Source organism: Malania oleifera, chromosome 5 (assembly GCF_029873635.1).
Source record: "Malania oleifera isolate guangnan ecotype guangnan chromosome 5, ASM2987363v1, whole genome shotgun sequence".
In the NCBI taxonomy this organism is placed as follows: domain Eukaryota; kingdom Viridiplantae; phylum Streptophyta; class Magnoliopsida; order Santalales; family Ximeniaceae; genus Malania; species Malania oleifera.
Genome location: NC_080421.1, coordinates 8,954,901 through 8,975,339, shown reverse-complemented (window position 1 = coordinate 8,975,339; position 20,439 = coordinate 8,954,901). Strand labels below are relative to the sequence as shown.

At 37.0% G+C, this 20,439-nt stretch overlaps 1 protein-coding gene across 4 annotated transcripts; it reads right to left on the bottom strand.

The window, feature by feature from the left end:
- Window positions 1–1,569: 1,569 nt before the first annotated feature.
- On the bottom strand, window positions 1,570–19,177 carry LOC131156495 (bifunctional dihydrofolate reductase-thymidylate synthase-like). 4 transcript variants are annotated; one of them, XR_009137011.1, is made up of 12 exons: window positions 18,879–19,177; window positions 18,017–18,528; window positions 17,529–17,928; window positions 17,352–17,396; window positions 17,093–17,158; window positions 15,096–15,157; window positions 14,934–15,008; window positions 14,679–14,844; window positions 14,473–14,596; window positions 13,954–14,060; window positions 13,621–13,806; window positions 1,570–1,907 (listed from the first exon to the last, which is right to left on the bottom strand). XR_009137011.1 is itself a non-coding variant. In XM_058110222.1 (11 exons), exons 2-11 carry the CDS (start codon window positions 18,442–18,444, stop codon window positions 13,696–13,698), a joined length of 1,584 nt encoding a protein of 527 aa, XP_057966205.1. In that variant the 5' UTR covers window positions 18,445–18,528; window positions 18,879–19,157; the 3' UTR covers window positions 13,555–13,695. The 4 variants fall into 4 exon arrangements, 1 of the variants encoding a protein (XP_057966205.1); XR_009137010.1 differs by having other exon boundaries at window positions 18,640–19,169; XR_009137012.1 differs by having other exon boundaries at window positions 1,570–1,901; window positions 18,879–19,162.
- Window positions 19,178–20,439: the final 1,262 nt, after the last annotated feature.

The window sequence follows — 20,439 nt, the reverse complement described above, 5'->3', positions numbered from 1 at the left end:
TGGACTTTACCTACTTAAGATTTTTACAAACAACTTACTTTTACAATAGTTACAAAATTTGGTCTAGTTAGCTTAAATGCATCAAAGTGAGGGCAACATGTTGTTCAATTTTTAAGCATCTTTTGAAAGCTCTCTTCCTTTAAAATTGAAAGCTCTTTGAGAGCTTAGCATTCTTAATAGACAAATCCTAAGTTATCTATTAGTAGGCTTAAACTATTCCTTCTTTCATCACTAGTAAAGGTCAATTGAGATTAGCAACAAACAAAGAATTTCACAATTAGACTAAGAGCTTAGAGTTGCATGCCTATAACAATTTTACATTATCTTTGCAGTTCTTTTTACTTTTTTCCTTAGAGATCTCTCTTTTCCGAAGGGAAAGAGCACATAGCAATTTCTTCTTCCTTCTTTTCTTCATTCTTTTTAATTTTATTTTTAATTATAATAGTTAAATAAATAAGCTAAAAACAGTTTATCCCTTGCAGAGCACTTTGCAATTCAAACTACATAGATTTGATTTCTTTTTTTCTTTTTTTCTTTTTTTTTTTTTAGGTCAAAAACCTACTAGGTACTAACCAACAAGCTAACTATATTCTGAATTATGTTTTGATTTCTTAAACTTACTATCAAGTAATTTTGAAATACTTTATAGAAAATTGTAATAAATTGTCAATTATAGAAATTTTTTATTGCAAATAATATCTTATCCTGTAGACCCTCCCAATGATCCCATGCGCAATCCCTATTCTAACAATTTTGCTCTTCCCTCATTTCCCCTATAATTTGATTTAACATGAAACATCTCAAGGTGCCATGTTGGCCAAGTTCATTTATTTAGATGTACTCGATCTAATTTATCCTAAATTTTGTTCAAATGAACAAAGATTTAAATTTGAAATCTAAAACACAGGCTCCCAAACATAAGTTTGAAAAATGTCTTGAGTATATCAAATAATAAATTCAAATCTAATTTTATAAACTTACATTAAATTTTAACTGCACCATAATTTAACCCTCAAAGAACCCTATTTGATCAAATTAAAGGGGGTATTTGTATAAATAAAAGTTTTTAAATTTAAAATAAACAAGATTTCTATTGTTATATACTTCTTCAATAATTAAAAATTAAAAAACAAACATAATTTGATGTTAGACAAAATTATTATAATTTTAATTTTAACCATTTGAATTTTCCGTTTTTTTTTTATAATATATTTTATAAATAAATAGTAATGGGGAAAAAAATAACCAAATGTAGCATATTCATGTGCCTAATTAGATCAAATCGATTTTAAGAAAATTAAAAGTTACCATCAAGCAATATAATATTTAACCTCCCCACTAGTTTAATCAGTAATTCAGACAGTTCAAATAAGCATAGGCTATAAAATAAGACCCATCCACCATTTGTTGATCAACCATCCAGAGGCTCACGGCCCATAATACCACAAACATATGTCAAGAATAAATTTGGATTTAAAAAAAAAAAAATTATGGATAAGAGTTGGATCTTTAGGTTATTTGTTGGATTGCCAAACCCATCAAAAGTTCATTTCACAGAACTCCATGCTCTAAAGCTAAAAGTAATAAAAAGTACAATGCCATTAAGCAATAAATCTTGGTGGTCTCACTCTCACATAATAAACTGCAGTTTATCAGAGCAGAGTTGCAGCATTTAGAAAAGCAAAATCTCCACATAATATAAGAGCACAAACAAACCAACCAACCAACCAACCTTAACATTGAAATTTATGTGTCCTAAATCACCTCAGAACCATCATTCTTTCTGGAACCAAAGGATTCTCAATTACTAACCACATATATATATATAAGGCTTTAAGTTCATCCAACTAGCAGTTCTTTTTATTTGTATTTATATCCACACAAACCTCCGTCTATTGTGGCTGTTCCTGAAACATCACCAAGATATAAGTTTGCTTCAGTAACAGTTCATAATTTGGAAGACAATATAATACTTTTTAAGATGTATCTGCGAGCACTCTAGTCTAGCATTCACATTTTTACTGTCATATTATTCTCAATATAGATTGGAACAGGTTAACTTAGAAGCACAGGCATAGACCCAGAAATTAAACCCAAGTTAGCACCCACACATAACACGACATAAAAGCAGAAGAAAAAATACAGCCAGTACAAAAGCCCTCCTTGCAACCTTTTCATCTTGCTTAAAAGGCAAGTAATCTTAGAAACAGTTTCAGTTTGTGTGTTTTAAGTGTCATTCGGAGAGATTTTAATGGCACATCTGATAATTGGTACCAGTGCAGCTGCTAAGGATTTTTGTATTGAGCTTCCGGCCCTATGTATGGACACTTGTCATGGTCCCACATCGAATATGTATTTGAGAGATCTAGAGCTTATAAGGAGGGTTTGAGCTCCAACTAAGTGAGGCGTCTTTTATAGGACAAACCTGTGAGGCCAGTGAACCAAAACGGACAATACCCCACCAGAGGAGGGCCCTGGACCATTACAACATTCCTTGCTCATGAAAGGGCAAACTTCAACAAATGAATTATCCTCTCCCTAAAATTAAAAATAAAAATTTAAGGAAAATCATTGCTACTGCCTATAGAGTTCAATAACACAGAAAAGAATAAATAAAGAAAGATCTCAAATTTCAACAAACGAATATCTTCTCCCTAAAATTAAAAATAAAAATAAAAGGAAAATCTTTGCTGCTGCATATAGAGTTCAATAGCATAGAAAAGAATCAACAAAGAAAGAATCGGGATTGATCGATGTATTTCTTGAAACAAATAAAAATGAAACAAATGATGAATCATAAATCATGGAAAAACTAAGCCCTCTCAGGGACTTGCTTAAGAATAAGTATAGAGGAATCTCATGTAAATACCATGGAATAAGGTTTGATCCTATTCATGGAGATTCTGTAAATATCCCATTCAGAGGCTTGGAAAGTGGAAAAAGTAGCTAAGAGAGAAACTCATACATAACAAAATTACTGCAACCTACTAAGAATTTCTTTTACTTATAGAGCTTTCTATTTTCTAGAGTGCCGCTACAAATGCTGAGAAGGAAGCACACAGGATGTCACATCAAGAGTCCGCACAAAAATCTTCAAGCTATGAATTACCAGGTAATGCGGTGATGCCAGTAATAGGATAAGAAAAAATGCACACATAACACAATGTAGGGTGAAGGAGAATGGAATGGTAGAGAACAAAAATTTTTCATTGCACTTGAACATAGAGGTGTGCAATATTTTTTGAACACTTGGAAAAGTGAAGACAAGGTAAAATAGTAGTCATCATAGAGGAGCTCAAGACATCTTGCCGAAGAAATTCACAAACATCCAGACCAGAGTCAGTAACTTTGAGAGACTCGGATTGGAAATGAGCATATTAAAACAATCTACTAATCAATCTTGGAACTGGGAACCATCAACAGCACTGGCCTCACTTTCAATGATGAAGGAAGAAGAATTGTAAGACTGTACCATGCGGATAAAAGATCACTTGCAATGAAACAATTCGTGTGCTGGAGGGAACTATAAAACAGATTGAAATTGAAGATTTAGTTGTGATGATTAAGGAGCCAGAGAATAGCATCAAACTTCAAAAAACCATTAGCAAGAAAAGAGTTGCCATGAGACATCTCAAAAAATAGGGATAACCAAACCTCCTAAGAAACTTCATTGAAGAAGAGATGGAAACATTAGAAAATGAATCTATCATTCTTAAGAATATTATACCAGAGAAGGCAAGCCTTACCATGATTGCACTTGGGTGGAGATGTTGTAGGTTAGGGCAACCTGGAACTGTTCGTCTTTTAAAAACGCTAATAAGAGAGATTCATCATAACGTTATTTTCCAATCTAAAATGAAACTGTGTAGTCCAAAACAGTAGGAGGATCAACATGAAGGGGATGCTAAATGGTCACTAAAGCCTAGTCCGGAAGTTCGCCTGTTAATTGGAATTTCAAAAGCATACAGGAGGATGCTTTGGCTAATCTCTCCCCTGTTAATATTTCCTCCACCTTCAGGGGAGCTAGTGTTCATTTTGTGGCTCATCACTCAATGAGCCCACCAAGCTGTTAGGGAAGGGATCAACCAAGGCCATGCCCATCTCACCTAGATATCCTTTTGGAAGCGTGTTACAGAGACCAAGGTTTTGCAAGACTGAACTGGACTAAATGGTACTTAACTGGATTGGTTATGATAATTATCCCATCTTGGTCTGCCATCTAAAGGGATAGAAACAAGGACATGAGCCAAAAAAAAATTTCTTTCTGCTTTTTTATGCCTTTGTTCTGCCTCAGCCTAAGCTCCACTCTGTTAACAGAGGTAATTTAGGATGTAAATAGCTTAGTTAAAATATTTTAGTTTATATTTATATTGTATATAGCAGCTGTAAAAAATGCTGCAAATCTGGAAGCATGTTCCTGAAAACCTGCCAGCATTTAGGAGCTGAAAACCTGCCGGAAAATATGTCAGCAACAATGTAAATCTATGACAGCGACAATGTAATCTCTTCTATATAATGAAAGCTAACCCTACGGAGAGAGCATTCAGACCAAAATTGACATGGTATCAGAGCCCCTCTTCTGATTTCATCATTCTCAATTTCAGCAAGTTCCATCTTGCTTTTTGTGGGAGTCGGTCTTCTCTGGGGTGTCCACGTTGGTGGTTTGGAGTTTTCTTGGGGGCTCTGGGGTGTCCTTGGTTGCGGGCTACTCATCTCGGTGTTTTGTCTTTTTTCGTGGTGGCTGGGCATCTTTGTGGCTGCCAGCAGTTTCTGTGGTGGTCAGCAGCTTCGACTCCTCTTGGTGTGATCGACGAAGGTGCTGTGTCTCTTCCTCTGCTGTGTCATTTTACATACACAGGGCAGGCTTGCCGTTTGTTTGGTTGACTGCTTGGACTTATTTTTTTTCTTCGTGCCTTTCATCATGTTTGTTGAAAAGACTATTGTTCGATTTACTGGAAAGAATTTCCCAACGTGAGAATTCCAATTTAAAATGTTCTTGAAAGCAAACGAACTATCAAATCAAATTGATAGTTCTGCTCAAGTTCCCGATGATGAAAAGGAATTTGCACAATGGGAGGTCAAGAATGCTAAGATAATCTCTTGGCTGTTGGGGACAATTGAGTCTCACCTTGTGACCAATCTTCGATGTTTTACTACGGCTCAAGCTATGTGGGATTATCTCCACCGTATTTACCACCAAGCTCACAGTGCTCAGAAGTTCCAATTAGAGTCAAAAATTAGTAATAACAGTCAAGGTAATTTACCTATAGAACAATTTTTTTTCGGATTTTATTAATCTTTGGAACAAATATTCTTCTATTGAATATTCTAAGTTACCCCCTACGACACTTGCTGAACTTCAAGTGGTTCATACTGAGAGTCAATGCGATCAGTTTTTGATGAAACTTTGACCTGAATTTGAGCTTGTTCACGCCAATTTATTGAACCGTAATCCGGTTCCTTCTTCGGATATTTGTTTGGGAGATTTGTTGCGTGAAGAACAGCGGTTATCCACTCAAATAGGTATGAATTCTAAGAAGGTATTTTCTGAGGTTGTGAATGTAGCATATGTAGCACAAGGAAAAGGGAGGAACAAGTTGCAGTGTTTCAGTTGCAAGGAGTTTGGTCATATTGCTCGTAACTGTCCTAAAAAAGTTTGTAACTACTGCAAGAAAGTAAGTCATTTCATCAAAGAATGCCGAGTGCGGCCTCAACATCACCAATCCCAAGCTTTTCAGGCTGCTTTTCAATCCTCTTCTTCTTCTTCTGCGCCACCCACTGTAAGCACTAATTTATCTGTTCTCACACCAGCAATGATCCAAACAAATGATTGGGTCTGCTTTTACGGCCTTAGGCCTACAAGGTACGACTACTAAGTCAACTTCTTGGATTGTTGATTCGAGCGCTTCTAATCATATGACTGGTAATATGACGGGTCTCCATGATGTTCATAAGTATAAAGGCACGCAAAATATTCAAATTGCTTATGGTAGTACTCTTCCAATTACTGTTGTTGGTTGTCTCCTATATTGTCTACCAATTTGCTTTCTATTGGACAATTGGTAGATAATAACTATGATGTTCATTTTTCTCGTGGTGGTTGTCTTGTGTAAGATCAGATGTCAAGGACGATGCTTGCGAAGGGGCCTAAAGTGGGACATTTATTTCATTTACAGTTTTCTATTCCTAATGTTGTTTCTCTTGCTTGTACAACTACTACCAATAATAATGAAGTTTGGCATAAGAAATTAGGTCATCCTAATTCTGTTGCCTTGGCTCATCTAATGAAACATGGTTTTTTGGGCAACAAAGATTCCTTTTCTTCTTCTCCTGTATCTTTTGAATGTGCTACTTGTCTTGGTAAAAGTAAAACTTTACCTTTCCCTGCACATGGTAGTCGTGCTTCTAATTGCTTTGAGATTTGTGCATACTGATGTTTGGGGTGCGAATCCTGTTACTTTTCATCACCAATTTCGTTATTTTGTGACGTTTATTGATGATTATAGTCGTTTCACTTGGATATATTTTCTCCGCTCCAAAGTTGACATGTTTTCTGTCTTTCAAAAATTTGTTGCGTTTGTCAAGACACAGCTCAGTACTTGCATCAAAACTTTATGCTCTAACTCGGGGGGGGGGGGGGGGGAGTACATATATCATCCTTTTCAGAATTTTCTTTAACAAAAAAGGGATCATTTCCCAGCGTTCTTGTCCTTATACCTCTTAACAAAATGGAGTCATTGACCGTAAGAATCATCATCTCTTAGATGTCGCTCGTACTTTGTTGATTGAATCTTCTATATCTTCTAAGTTATGGGTAGAAGTTTTATCTAATGTTGTCTATTTGATCAATCGTTTGCCCAATGTCACTCTAAATTATGATTCTCCCTATTTTCGATTATTTGGCATATCTCTTGAGTATCAAACACTTCATACTTTTGGGTGTGTCTGTTTTGTTCATCTTCCACCTGTGGAGCGTCACACGCTTGCTGCCCAGTCTGTCATGTGTGCCTTTATGGGATATAGTCCTACTCAGAAAGGATTTGTTTGTTATGATGCTCATGCAAATAAATTCTGGATCTCCCGAAATGTGATTTTCTATTTCTTTCAGTCTTAGGTTATTTCTAAGACTCCTATTACTCTTGTTCCTGCTTTTGATGATGTGTCTTCTTCTATTGAGCAATTTAAACCAAGCGTGGTATATCATTGACGTCCTCCTCCTTCAACGCCCCTTCCAAACACTAATCCGTCATCTAATTTTGTGGTTCCTCGACGCTCCACTCGGGTCACACTCCCACCAAATGGGTATGGTTTTCCTCATACCTCGCTTACTGCCACTCTCGAAACTATTTTTGTTCCTCACTCATATACCCAAGTAGCCAACCAAGCATGTTGGCAACAAGCCATGCAAGAAGAAATCCAAGCTCTTCGAGATAATCACACTGGGGACCTTGTAACTTGTCCCTCTGGTGTCAAACTTACTGGTTGTAAATGGGAGTACTCGGTCAAATTTCGATCTGATGGGTCACTGGATAGATATAAGGCCTGTCTCGTGGCTCTTGGGAACCGGCACGAGTATGGTATTGATTATGAAGAGACCTTTGCACCTATTGCCAAATGACTACTGTGCGGACTATCTTGGCACTTGTTGCGTCGCAAGGGTGGTCTCTCTAGTAGATGGATGTGAAGAATGTCTCCACCTCCCAGCATGTTTGCTACACTTTCCTCAAAGGTTTGTCAGCTATGCCGATCCTTGTATCAACTGAAACAAGCTCCGCCTGCATGGTTTGATAAATTTCACTCTACTCTACTTGATTTTCAGTTTACTCTAAGTCAGTTTGATTCCTCTCTTTTTCTTCACAAGACTTCTAGAGGAATTGTATTGCTTCTAGTATATGTTGATGACATTGTAATTATTGGCTTTGATACTGCATTGGTTAAGCAATTACAACAGCATCTCAAGGCCTCTTTTCACATGAAAGATCTTGGTCCCCTATAGTACTTTCTTGGCATTGAGGTGCAGCTTACTCCAACTGGTATGTTGTAACACCAGCACAAATACTTGCAGGAAGTGATTTCATTTGCTGGACTCCAATCAGGTACACCTCTATTCGTATTCCATTTGGAGGTAAATCTTAGGCTTCATCAGGAGGAAGGCAAGCTTCTATCAGATTGATGTAGGGTGGTAAAGGGTGGCCTATGTCCTACGGTTCAACCCTCACAAGCACATACATTTGAAACACTTTAAATTAAGAATTAGATTAACAAACATAAACAGAGGAAATTTCACATGTTGGGAAATTTTGAAAAGGTGTATGATGCTGTCCAAAATTTAATCCCAATTGGGTCTTTCACAAAGGTATCAAGTTAGATGCCGCAAGGATGTTATTTCACTATTTCAAGAATAAAATTCTAAGTTTAGCACAGCAATATTCCACAATTGATTTCAAGCTAGCAAGCAAAAATATTGAAGTCTATGGATGCAAAGGCTTATCAAATATAAAATTTCGAAAATTGAAGATAGGGCTTTAACAAGATTTAGTAAAGGTTCAAACAGAAAATAATTTACCAAGAGTTTCAATGGATGCTAGACGTTGCTCAACACGCAGCTAGATCACACCGTAGATCCTTAGATCAAGCTTGTGAGATACCAATTGAACGCAACAATGCAAAGGATTGATGGTATCTGTGTGGTAATATGAAAGTGTTGGTCGTGTGGATGTAACTTTGGTGGTGGCCGTGAGAGTGAGGGAGGCAAGATATGGAGATGGAGTTGCTAGGTAGGTTAGTAACCTCTCACCACCTGATCTCTGGAGAGAATGACGTAGTCTCTCACTACACAATCGAAATGATTGGACAAAGCTAACAAGCTTCAATAAAGGAATTTTCTTTCAATATCAATATACAAACATAGCTTTTGTTCTTACAATGAAGGGATATATACAGCTAACATGGGGGGACAAAGCATTAATAAGCTTAGCTAGCATGGGGGGACAAAAACATTAAACAACTAACAATTCTCATACAAGCATAGGAGACAAATAATAAAGACATCAACTTACAAGACATAATAAATACTCACACAACTTACAACTCTCCAACTTACAAAACATATTAAATACTAAACACAACTTACTAACACACAACTTACTAAGGACAAACACATGCAAGCAAGTTGTCTTGCATATTTAAAAATTAAATACAAAAAATGTAAAAAGGAGGCCCAATTTGTGTGAGCCCAATGGAGTCGTGTGAGGCCCACAAGACCGTGTGGGGTCCACATGGGTCTTGAACTCAGGCTTGCTTCGGCATCTCTACTTGGGTCTTTCCCACACTGAAAAGTCTTTAAAACAAGTCTTCAAATGATCCATTCAAAATCTACAAACAATTATAAACCAATGTGGATATCGAGAGGTCATCTACGTGTCATCATGTCGCCAAAGGAAATGTGAATATCGAGAGGCCGTCCACGTGTCACAACACCTAAAAATGACATAGGTAGGGCATGCTAATCCCCATCACAGTTCCATCCTTGTATCGACAGCTTGTTGGGAGTTTGAACTACTTAACCATTACTCGTCCTAACATTTCTTTTGTCGTGCTACAAGTTAGTCAATTTATGCAGGCTCCCCGACATCTTCATTTAGCCGTTGTCCGCCACATTATCCAATATCTAAAGGGCACCACTACACATGGGTTGTTATTTCCTAAGGAATCTTCCTTACAGTTGGTGGGGTATAGTGATGTTGATTGGGCCGGATGTGTGGATACTCGTCGCTCTGTTACTGGCTAGTGCATGTTCTTAGGCAATGCACTCATTTCTTGGAATAGTAAGAAGCAAGATAGAGTTTCCAAGTCCTCCACTGAGTAGTATCGTGCTATATCTTCTACATGCTCTGAGATAACATGGCTTCGCGGGTTACTAAGTGAACTTGGGTTTTCTCAACTTCATCCCACTCCTCTTCATGCTGATAATACTAGTGCTATTCAAATAGCCGCTAATCTTGTTTTCCATGAGCGTACGAAACATATCGAAGTCGATTGTCATTCCATACGTGAATCCTTTGACAAACGAGTGATTACTCTTCCTCACATTTCCAACGAACATCAAACTACAAACATTTTCACTAAAGCTCTATCTCGGCACCAGCATCAGTCCTTGGTTGACAAATTGATGCTTCTTGATCTACCCACATCAATTTGAGGGGGGACGTTAACAGAGATAATTTAGGATGTAAATAGCTTAGTTAAAATATTTTTGTTTATATTTATATTGTATATAGCAACTATAAATAATGCTGCAAACCTGGCAGCATGTTCCTGAAAACCTGCCAACATTTAGGTGCTGAAAACCTGCTTGAAAATATGCCTGCAACAATGTAAATCTATGGCAACAACTATGTAAATCTCTTCTATATAATGAAAGCTAACCCTATGGAAAGGGCATTCAAACCAAAATTTACACACTCCTCTACTTTTTGTTGCACCAAACATGGGCTACGAGTGTCTTAGCCATGCCCAGCCACTCGTAGCCCATCAAACAAAAGCACCCTTCATGCCTTTCTCATAAAGTCTTCTCTTGCTTTGTCTGGGGGGTTGGTTCGTATTAACCAAAACAATGTATACATACATATACACATGCTACTCTCCTCTACGTAATGCAAAAATCTACAAGTAGAACTGAAGGAACCAAACTAATGGGGATCAGCATGCCCTACATATGTCATTTTCAGATATTGTGACACGTGGACAGCCTCCCAATGTCCACATTTCCTTTGTTGACATGATGACACGTGGACGACCTCTCGATGTCCACATCAGTTCATAATTGTTTGTAGATTTTGAGTGGATTATTTGAAGACTTGTTTTGAAGACTTTCTAGTCTAAGAAAGACGCAACTAGAGATGCCGAAGCAAGTACAAGCTCAAGACCCATGTGGGCCCCACACTATCTTGTGGGCACCACACAGCTCCATCGAGAGCCCACACAAATTGGGCCTCCCTTTGACTTTTGTTTGTATTTAATTTGTAAACATGCAAGACAACTTGCTTGCATGTGTATGTAAGGAAATTGTGTGAGTATGTCTAGTGAGTTGGAGTGTTAGTAAGTTTTGCTTAGTATTTGTTGTGTCTAGAAAGTTGGAGCATTTATTTTGTTAGTAACTTGTAAGAGTAATTAATGTCTCTAGTAAGTTGGTATCTTTATTACTTGTGTCTCTCATGCTTGTGTGGGAATTGTTAGTTGTTTAATGTCTTTGTCCCCCCATGCTAGCTATATATATACCCCTTCATTGTAAGAACTATGTAGAGAGAAAAGTATTGATATTGAAAGGAAATTCCTTTGTTGAAGCTTATTAAGCTTTGTCTAATCCTTGTGATTGTGTAGTGAGAGGCTACGTCGTTCTCCCCGGAGATCAGATGGTGAGAAACCACTATTCTATCAAGCGACTCCATCCCTATCCCACCTTCACGACTTCCCTCCATCACCCACATGGCCATCACCAAGTTACACCCCAAGGCCACCAATCCATCATTTCATTTGCTGCATACATATCCAAATTTCAAAGTGTGCACGAAGAACTTCAGACGAGTTCTAACTATCCTCCAGCGCATCCACACGGCCACACCAAAATAAACCCCCCCCCCCCACGGCCACTTCCCCTCCATTACATTGCTGCGTTCGTCTCGGTGTTTCAAAGCTTGTTCCAAGGAACTTTCTGGCTTGGTCTAAGACTAGTGTTGAACAACATCAAGTCATCCAAACAATTCTCTTGGTAATTTCAGTACTTATATTTGAATCCTTGCTATATATTGTAAACCTTTGCTTATATTGAAGCCTTTGCTTGAAAGCCTAAAATTCCATACTTGAATACCACATTCGAATCCATTGACTTCAATATTGATACTTGCTAGTTTAAAATCAATTGTGGAAATATTACTTGCTAACGATAAAGCATAAATTCTTGAAATTTTGAATAACATATTTGTTGCATATAACTTGATTCCTTTGTGATAGAACTCTTGAAACTTATATCTGAACAGCATCATACACCGTTTAAAAATTCAACATGTGAAATGAAGCTTGATTTATTGTGTTATGTTTAGTTAATTGAGTTCTTAAATCAAAGTGTCTTGAGTGTATGTGCTTGTGTGAGGGTTGGAACCGTAAAACTAGCCCACCCTTACCCATCCTACATCATGAACCACTTAAGAACTCTCAACTTGATTAAAGATACCAATCAAAAGATTCCAAACATGAACATAAATTCTAAACTCAGTTGCTTAGTAAAGCTTGATCTATTCATTTCGTTTCTAAAGAAGGCTTTCATTTTAAAAATATAAGAAAGCATTGTCTTTGGGCACTAATATAAGACTCTAAAGGTGAAGCAATTCTGTGTTAAAATTAGAACAGACATCCACCTTCGAAGTTCCTGTTTTAGAAGATGAGTGATGAAGAAAGAAAAAAGGGAGGGATAGAAGAAGAAGATAAATGAAGGGATACAACAAACTAGTTTGTATCTCTACTATAAGAAAGGGAACTCTCCTATCACAGCTTGGTTTTTAAACATCCCAAAACACCCTTATAACCACCCATAACTATCCCTAAATACCCTCATAAATAATCATAACTGCCCTTCTAAAATGTATATACCCTTCAACTCCTATTCATTTTTTCTACAATTACTTCCAAAAAAATAAATATAAATTTAAAAAAGAAGCAGCGGAGCACAAACAAAGTGCGTGCCTACAGCTAGTTTGTCTGAAAGATGCTAAAGGTGATTACATTATTAGCCCACAACCTAATAGCTCAATCTTAAAGGTAAAGTGGTTCTCTAACATGGTACCACAATTCGTTGCCAGGAGATCCTGGGTTCCAGTCTCACTAACCACGTTTATCGCATGATGTTTAAAAATTATTATATTCCCAATAATGGATGTTATTTATCATGTGTTTATCTCTCCACATCTTATAGCCTATAGGGTTGCATGTGCAGGGGGGGTGTTAAAGTATGATATATATTGTTGGCCCACAAACTAACAGCTTGAGCTTTTAGGTAAGAGGTTGTCTAACAAAAGACAGATAAGAAAATTACAAACAAAACCCCAAATAAATAAAAAAAGATCCATTAGACGTACTAATCACAAATAAACCCTCCACACAAATATAAGCCTACTAAATAACTAAACATAATACTTTTGATTTTAGGACCCAACAAGCCCTTGATCTATTCTTCGGAATCAGCCTCCAAATAGGGTCAAATAAATCCATCCAATGGCCAGCTTCCCATCTTACATCAACGAGAGCATTGGTATCCAAGTTGATCCGAGAAGCTGAGTCCAACCTTGAAAACTTCCAAGAACAAAGTTCAAGCTGAACACAGTTGAAAACTCTTACAGTTGCATTGAACCAAGCCTGAACAAGGTCAACTAGCCAGCATGGTTGGTCCATTTACATGGCTAGGGTAAGTTACTAGTCATATCCACACGCACAGCCCCAAGCATATGCTCTTAAATACATACTGAATAACTTTATCTAAGCTAATGAAGATACTAGTCATGTAAATGAATTTTCAAATTATGAAAGATATCTCAGGTGAAAAAATCTGGAGAGTCAAATACTCGCCTCAGAATTAAGGGCAGAGATTGCCTGAAAAAGAGGAACAGATCCAAGTTTTCTTTATGTTAACACAGTGGAACTCTACACCGCCATTTTCATTTCTATTTTCTGGTGAGGATCATAACCTATGAGTTTAAAATCGGATGCCACAAATGAATCTATATTCTTCTTTTCAGCATTAATCTTCAAAATCTGCATTAAAAATATGGGTTCAAGGTTCAGAAAACTGGGGAATGTGAAAAGAAAAAAAAAACTTTGCTCCTTCCAAATTATCAATATATTTGCACTGGAGTTGGAAGTTAAATTCAACATAAATTATGTTGCTACCATAGGACTTACAGGGAAAGGTTTTGGCAGATTCAGAAGCTGCTCCTTTAGAGGCACAACATGTGTACGATAAACATGAGCATCCCCAATCACATGGATAAAATCACCTGGAACAAGATCTGTACAACATAAAATATGATTAGTGATGATCAAGGCCACCAAGACTAGTCAGCATATAGCAAAGAAGTTGGACACAGGAAATCAATGATTTGATACTATATCGTCCTTGTTACTTTTGTACAAATTTTTTAATGCCATATTCACGGAAATAATACTAAACCAGTTATTTGCTATAGTAAGCTTTTTAGCACATATAGTGTCCTTGCCCACAGAATGAACCATCGGGTGCATATGGCGACATCTGCACCTTGATCCTCACAAACCCAAATAAAATACCACAGAATACAGTATTAAAGAACACTATTCAATTAACAATTTGTCCAAACCCATCTAAAAATATTGACATTCCAACAGATTTACATGTGCACACAATTGACTATTGGTTGATTTGGTTTTGGGAGAACAGCATACCACAAACATGGGCTATCATGCATGTCAAAAGAGCATAAGATGCGACGTTAAATGGTACACCAAGACCCATGTCAGCAGAGCGCTGATACATTTGACAAGATAACTCCCCATTGGCCACATAAAACTGCAAAAAAATGAAAAAAAGAAATTAACAATGCTTTGAAAGGAAGAAATGACGAAAGAAACAAAAAGCTTCTTTGAAAAACCTGAGCAAACATGTGGCAAGGTGGAAGTGCCATCAATTTGAGATCAGAAGGATTCCAAGCTGACAGTATAATCCTCCGATCATTGGGTTTATTTTTAATCTTGTCAATAACATCCAACAACTGATCAAATCCTTGGCCACTATAGTCAGCATGCATGTCAGTATACCTGTGCAAATGCAAGATGAGTAAGTAATAATTCAAGCAAAGGTCCTTCATTAAAACTGAATCTAGCTGTTTAAAGAAAGAATCACCAACCTAGCACCAAAGTGTCTCCACTGGAACCCATATATGGGACCCAAATCACCCTCTTCCCTATCTGCCAAACCAATACTGAACAAGGAACCATACATGTCTCAATTTAAATAGTATAAAAAGTAGCATTTTAAAACCCAAAAAAAATAATGTTCAGCTACTTGCCTATCAAGAAAGTCTCTAGATGCATTGCCATCCCAGATATGAATGCCCTTTTCCTGAAGGACCTGTTAACAATATCAACATTATTAAATGAAGTACTATCCATATTTAAATATAATACCAAATGCATAAGGGAACCTACAGAGGGGCATTTGGCACCTCATGAAAATGAAAGCATTACCCCCCTCCTTTGGCTTATCAATAATTGTGAGCAACAATGCATATATAAGAAAAGAACTCAGCACCAATAAAATGAATGGAGCTACAACTAAAGGGAATCATATTATTTTTTTAAAATAGTACTTGCATTTCTTTAAACATCCTAAATTACCCGGCAAAGGCTACTAAATAAACAGATCCCACATTGTTAAACAAAATCTAATGAATTTTCCCTGCAGTTCGAAATCTAGATATTTAGCAGCATCCACCATAAATCAATATAAACTGTTTTTCACTGAAAACTTATTATAGAATATGGAGGGAAAAGTTCCATCATTCTCAAACTAGGTAAGGTCAAATTAGTTCAATGCTTACACAAGATACTGTAAACCGTAAAACACTGATACTCCAACCAGGAATAAATGTCTGTTGGACATGTGTCAGACATAGCTACAGCTCTGACACAGTCCCAACATTCATTGGACATGGGAGAGACTTGTCCAGTCACTTTTTAGTTTTTCAAAAACATCAGAAATGTGTTGGACACAGCAAATGGAAGTATCCTACACTTTTGGGTATTAAATAATAAAATATCAAAATGGGAAGGAAAGGATTAAGTTGAAATAATATCAAAGTTTCAAATTTTAAGAAATATCTTTTTAGAATAGATGATACTTATCAAGTAATATTCTCATCAATTTATCAAAATACTAAATTTGAAATTTGAAATTTGAAATTATGATTAAAATAAAGGAAACATTTACCAAGTTATTGTCTTCCAAGTTCAAAATTCAAACTATTCCTATAATTATCTTAATGTTTGAATTTCTTTTTTCCCCTAAATGGGTCACAATTGGATAAAAAAACCTTCTACTAACATAATTATATATTTAAAAAATATAATATAAATATGTGTCCTTGCTGTGTCGTATCTTGTTCTTTTAATATTGTGTCAAAGTGTTTGACACATCGTGTTCGAAATCTGTGTCCATGACCATGCTTCATAGACATTAAATAATATCAAATAACAATAAACTTCAGGATGCTCGCATTATAACCATTTGATCCATACGTAAAGAAATCAGAATAACCACATTTAATGGACGTATTTAGTCAACCGCATTTCAATTGTGAACACATCCTATTGATTGAATTCATTTAGTATCAATAAACCTTATCCTCTTGTTTAAACTCGGAGATCCACAAACAATTAGTAATTTGATTACCTCATTTTAAATACACTTGATAGGGAATAAAAGATGCAAATATAGAGGCTTCTCTTTTGTATCGCAATTTCCCTTTGATCATTTATCAAATAAGTTTTTTATAAAGGGTCCAAACATCTAAGAATGTAAAACTTCTAGTCTCTTTCAACTTTCCGAGACTCTGAAAAACAATCTCTTCATAGGATTATGTCATTGACACCTTCAATAGACATCTTAAAAGTATTTTAATAATTCAGGCATGGCCCTGTTGTTGTTGGACCCATTTGAGATTGGAATTTTCAAGTCAGTGAAGGCTAGCCCAATGGGAGCCCTGCACAAGCATACAAGGCATGTAAAATTTGTCTAAGAATCTCAGAGAATGATATTTGTGCATCGTGAGCATCTCATAGTATGAGCATAAGTCCTAAATAAGAGCAGGGAAATATCAACAGGCTATATGAGCCAAACAGAGGAGAGCCAAACAGGCTAAAGTCTGTCTCTCACAGATTTATATGAGCCAAACTAGTCAACAAACTACAATATCAACAGGCACCATTCTAATTCAATATACTCTAAGAGCAGGGAAATGGAAATTGAAGTACAAAGTCCCAAAAGGTTAAATCAAGACACTATTACCTTAGCATTTGTTGAACCACTGATGAACCACAAAAGTTCTTCAACTACTCCTCGCCAAAATACTTTCTACAGAACCAAATAATCTGAGATTATTTAAAAATATACCATGTTTATAAATTATTGACCTCATGGAAGGACTACATCATTAGTCCATCAAAAAGCTAAAGCTCAAAGAAATTATTCACAAGAAGACATCATAAATTTGATTTAATTATATATTGCATTTAGCAAATAAATATGTCATTACATTAATACATGCCTTAGTTGTAAAAAGAGGAAAAGTTTTGCGCAGATTGAATCGCATCTGTGGATAAAAATGCAAAGAACAACAAATATCAGTATATCAGTACCTGATACGAGAGATCATCAACGGAATAAAATGAAATTATCCCCTTTAGATAGAGGATAGGACTAAATAATCTGAGAGTAGCATTACCTGGCAACCAAATTTGGAGAGCGTACCAGTGCCTGTTCTGTCATCCTTCAGAGCACCGTTTGAGATGATGTCTTGAACCAAATCCAGATACAGGTACTCCTCATGTCTCTCAAAAATCATCTTAGGCAGGAAAGAGAAGTTCTTTACCTCAAGCTTCAGAGAATCTGACTTAGTATCAACTATCAAACCATTGTCCTGTCTTGCGGGTTCAACTCCGGAACTCCTCACACGAACAAACGTATTGAAGGAATATCGAATATTGTTTTCCACAGCCGGAAAGGACGAGTACCACGGCTGAAAAACAGAGCAATCGATAGCAGGGATGAAAGCGTCGCATTCAATGTCTATCTCAATTTCAGTAATGTGGATAGCATCACATCCAGGTGCGTTGAGATATTCACTGCAGTGCAAAGATGATCAATCAAAAGAAAGAAACAAGGTATGAGAGAAAGACTACATATAAGAGCCATGAAAAACAAAGCGCGAACCTTAATATCTGGCCACCTCCTATAACAAACACTTTTTCAATTGACAGGGAATAAGGAGATGCTGCTAATAACTCTAAAGCAGAAGTCATGCTTCCACATATTACAACATTCTCTGCAGTTGCAATATCAAAACTCCCAGAACGGGTTAGCACGACATTGAGGCGACCAGCTAGAGGCCGATCCTTAAGGGGAATGCTCTCCCATGTTTTTCTACCCATTATGACTGCATTCTTTTTCACAGGATCAGACGTAGTCACAGTAATATCCTTGAAAAATTTCATGTCAGAAGGCAATCTCCAGGGTAATTTTCCATCCTTACCAATACCCATATTTTGAGCCGCAGCCACGACGACTTGGTACGTCCTCTGCACATCAGGTTGGGAACTACCATTGCCATTGAGAAGACTCGCGCCAGCGTCACCACCCATAGTTGAATACAGAGCCCTAAAACTAACAGATGATGACTCAAAACCAAGAATGCACAACCTGCTTTTGGAGAGACGAAGTTGAACCTGAAAGTCAAAAAAAAAAAAAAAGAATTACATCCAATTACAGACTATAAGCAGCCAAGCAGGCATCCCTAGTCGCAACCCAATACAGAAAATTATAGGACCGTCACTCACAGTGAAGAAGATAGAACACTAAAAATCGCACACTGATGACAGAAGCAAGCACGAATCATTGAACATTTGCGTAATAATATAACCAATCTCCTACTTTAAGCTTGTAAAACCGAGCATTCCCAATACCCCCAAAACCCCCGCCCCCCAAAACACACACAGACAGTCGCGCATTCACATGCAGAACTGAAAATTAAACCGAGACCATAGAATACAAACGCAGAAAAAGAACAAGAAGGTACAGATTGCAGAATCAGGCGCGAAGTGGACCAAATCTTCAATGGATTGCAGGCGAAGTGAGGAGTGATTCTTGCTCCGCACGAGTAGCGGGAGCAAATGGCTGAGGCGATCGAGAAGGACTGGCAGAGAGATGGAGATTTTAGGGTTTGAAACTCCACATTTGGGGAGGCGAACGGCAGTGGTAGAGTGAGAAACAAGCAGCGGAAAACCGCTCTCTCCCTAAAGTCCCGAACACAGAGAGGGAGAGAGAGAGAGAGAGAGAGCACAAAAATCCAAAAACACGGCAGACGCGGAGTGCCGCCAAGGCGTGTCTCTGGTATTTGTAGTGGAGAGAATATAAATTTATGTTTATTTACTGAAATGCCCTTGTGGCTGTGTTTATTTTACCAACATGCCCATTTTCGTCCGGGCAGTGACCTATTCGGCCGGTGGTTCACCGGCATGACTTTTCTTTTTTCCTTCTTTGGGTCGAAGAAAGACTCGAAAGATTAAACTGGGGCAGGGCCAGGCAATGCAACGCCCCTTTGGTCAACTTGAAACAAGGAGTCAATTTCAAATGATTTTTTTGTTTTTTTGCACAAAGGGAATAATGAGGAAACACACTAAGTCCTTGCAAATCTAATATGGCATATGCCAATTATTATAAATTCTTGAGAAAAAAAATAATTAGGCCGCATGAGGCTCTTATTTTATATTCATTTTGGTTATCATAAACACATTATTTTAGTGCCTTTGAATAAGGATTGTAAGGATTTTATATATAAAATTAGAGCTAAATTAGGGTGATCTAATCTTCTCTTTCAATTATTTGAATGCTAATTATATTTTTTAGGAGTCTGATCTTAAACCATCTATTAAAACCTTATTTTCAAAGTCAATTAAACAAATTCATTATAAATTTCTTGAAGCTTTTTGACACATTGGTTGCACAACCAAAACAAAATGTAAATCGTACAATTCATTTATTGAAGTGATTTATTTTGAGTTTCTGTAGACTTACGCTCTTGAATTATCAATGGAGCTTCCATTAATGTGAAGATTAACAAACTCATTTGATCGAAAGAGGGTTGACCCTTATGGGACTTGAAGCATTCAACATTGAAGCTTTTATCCAATCCTTGTATAGCTAAGAGAGGGTACAATGCGGTTGAATAGTATGAGGGAAATGCCCCTCAATAGTGCCCTTTATAGCGACTTTGGACCATTTGGCAATAGATGTTTGAGGACAACTAAAACACATTCCTGCTCCTTGCTCAAGAAACAACAACTATATTGAGGTCTATGTTTAGTGACCTTTGAATAGGCTTCAAACAAATGATGGAGTCCGTCATGAAATGAATCAAAAATTCAAGTTGCCTATAAAAATGTAGCACATATCCTTCCCCAATCACAGAGAAGGCGGATCGCCTACTTAAACAACTCAAGCCAATGATTGTAGCTGCCCCAAGCCTCCGTCCATTAGCACCAATCTTGATGAGTACGATAGATCGAACGAAGTTGCAAAATGGAAATGTGACTATTGTTTCAAAAACAGATGATTGGCCATGAGATTAGCCAACATAC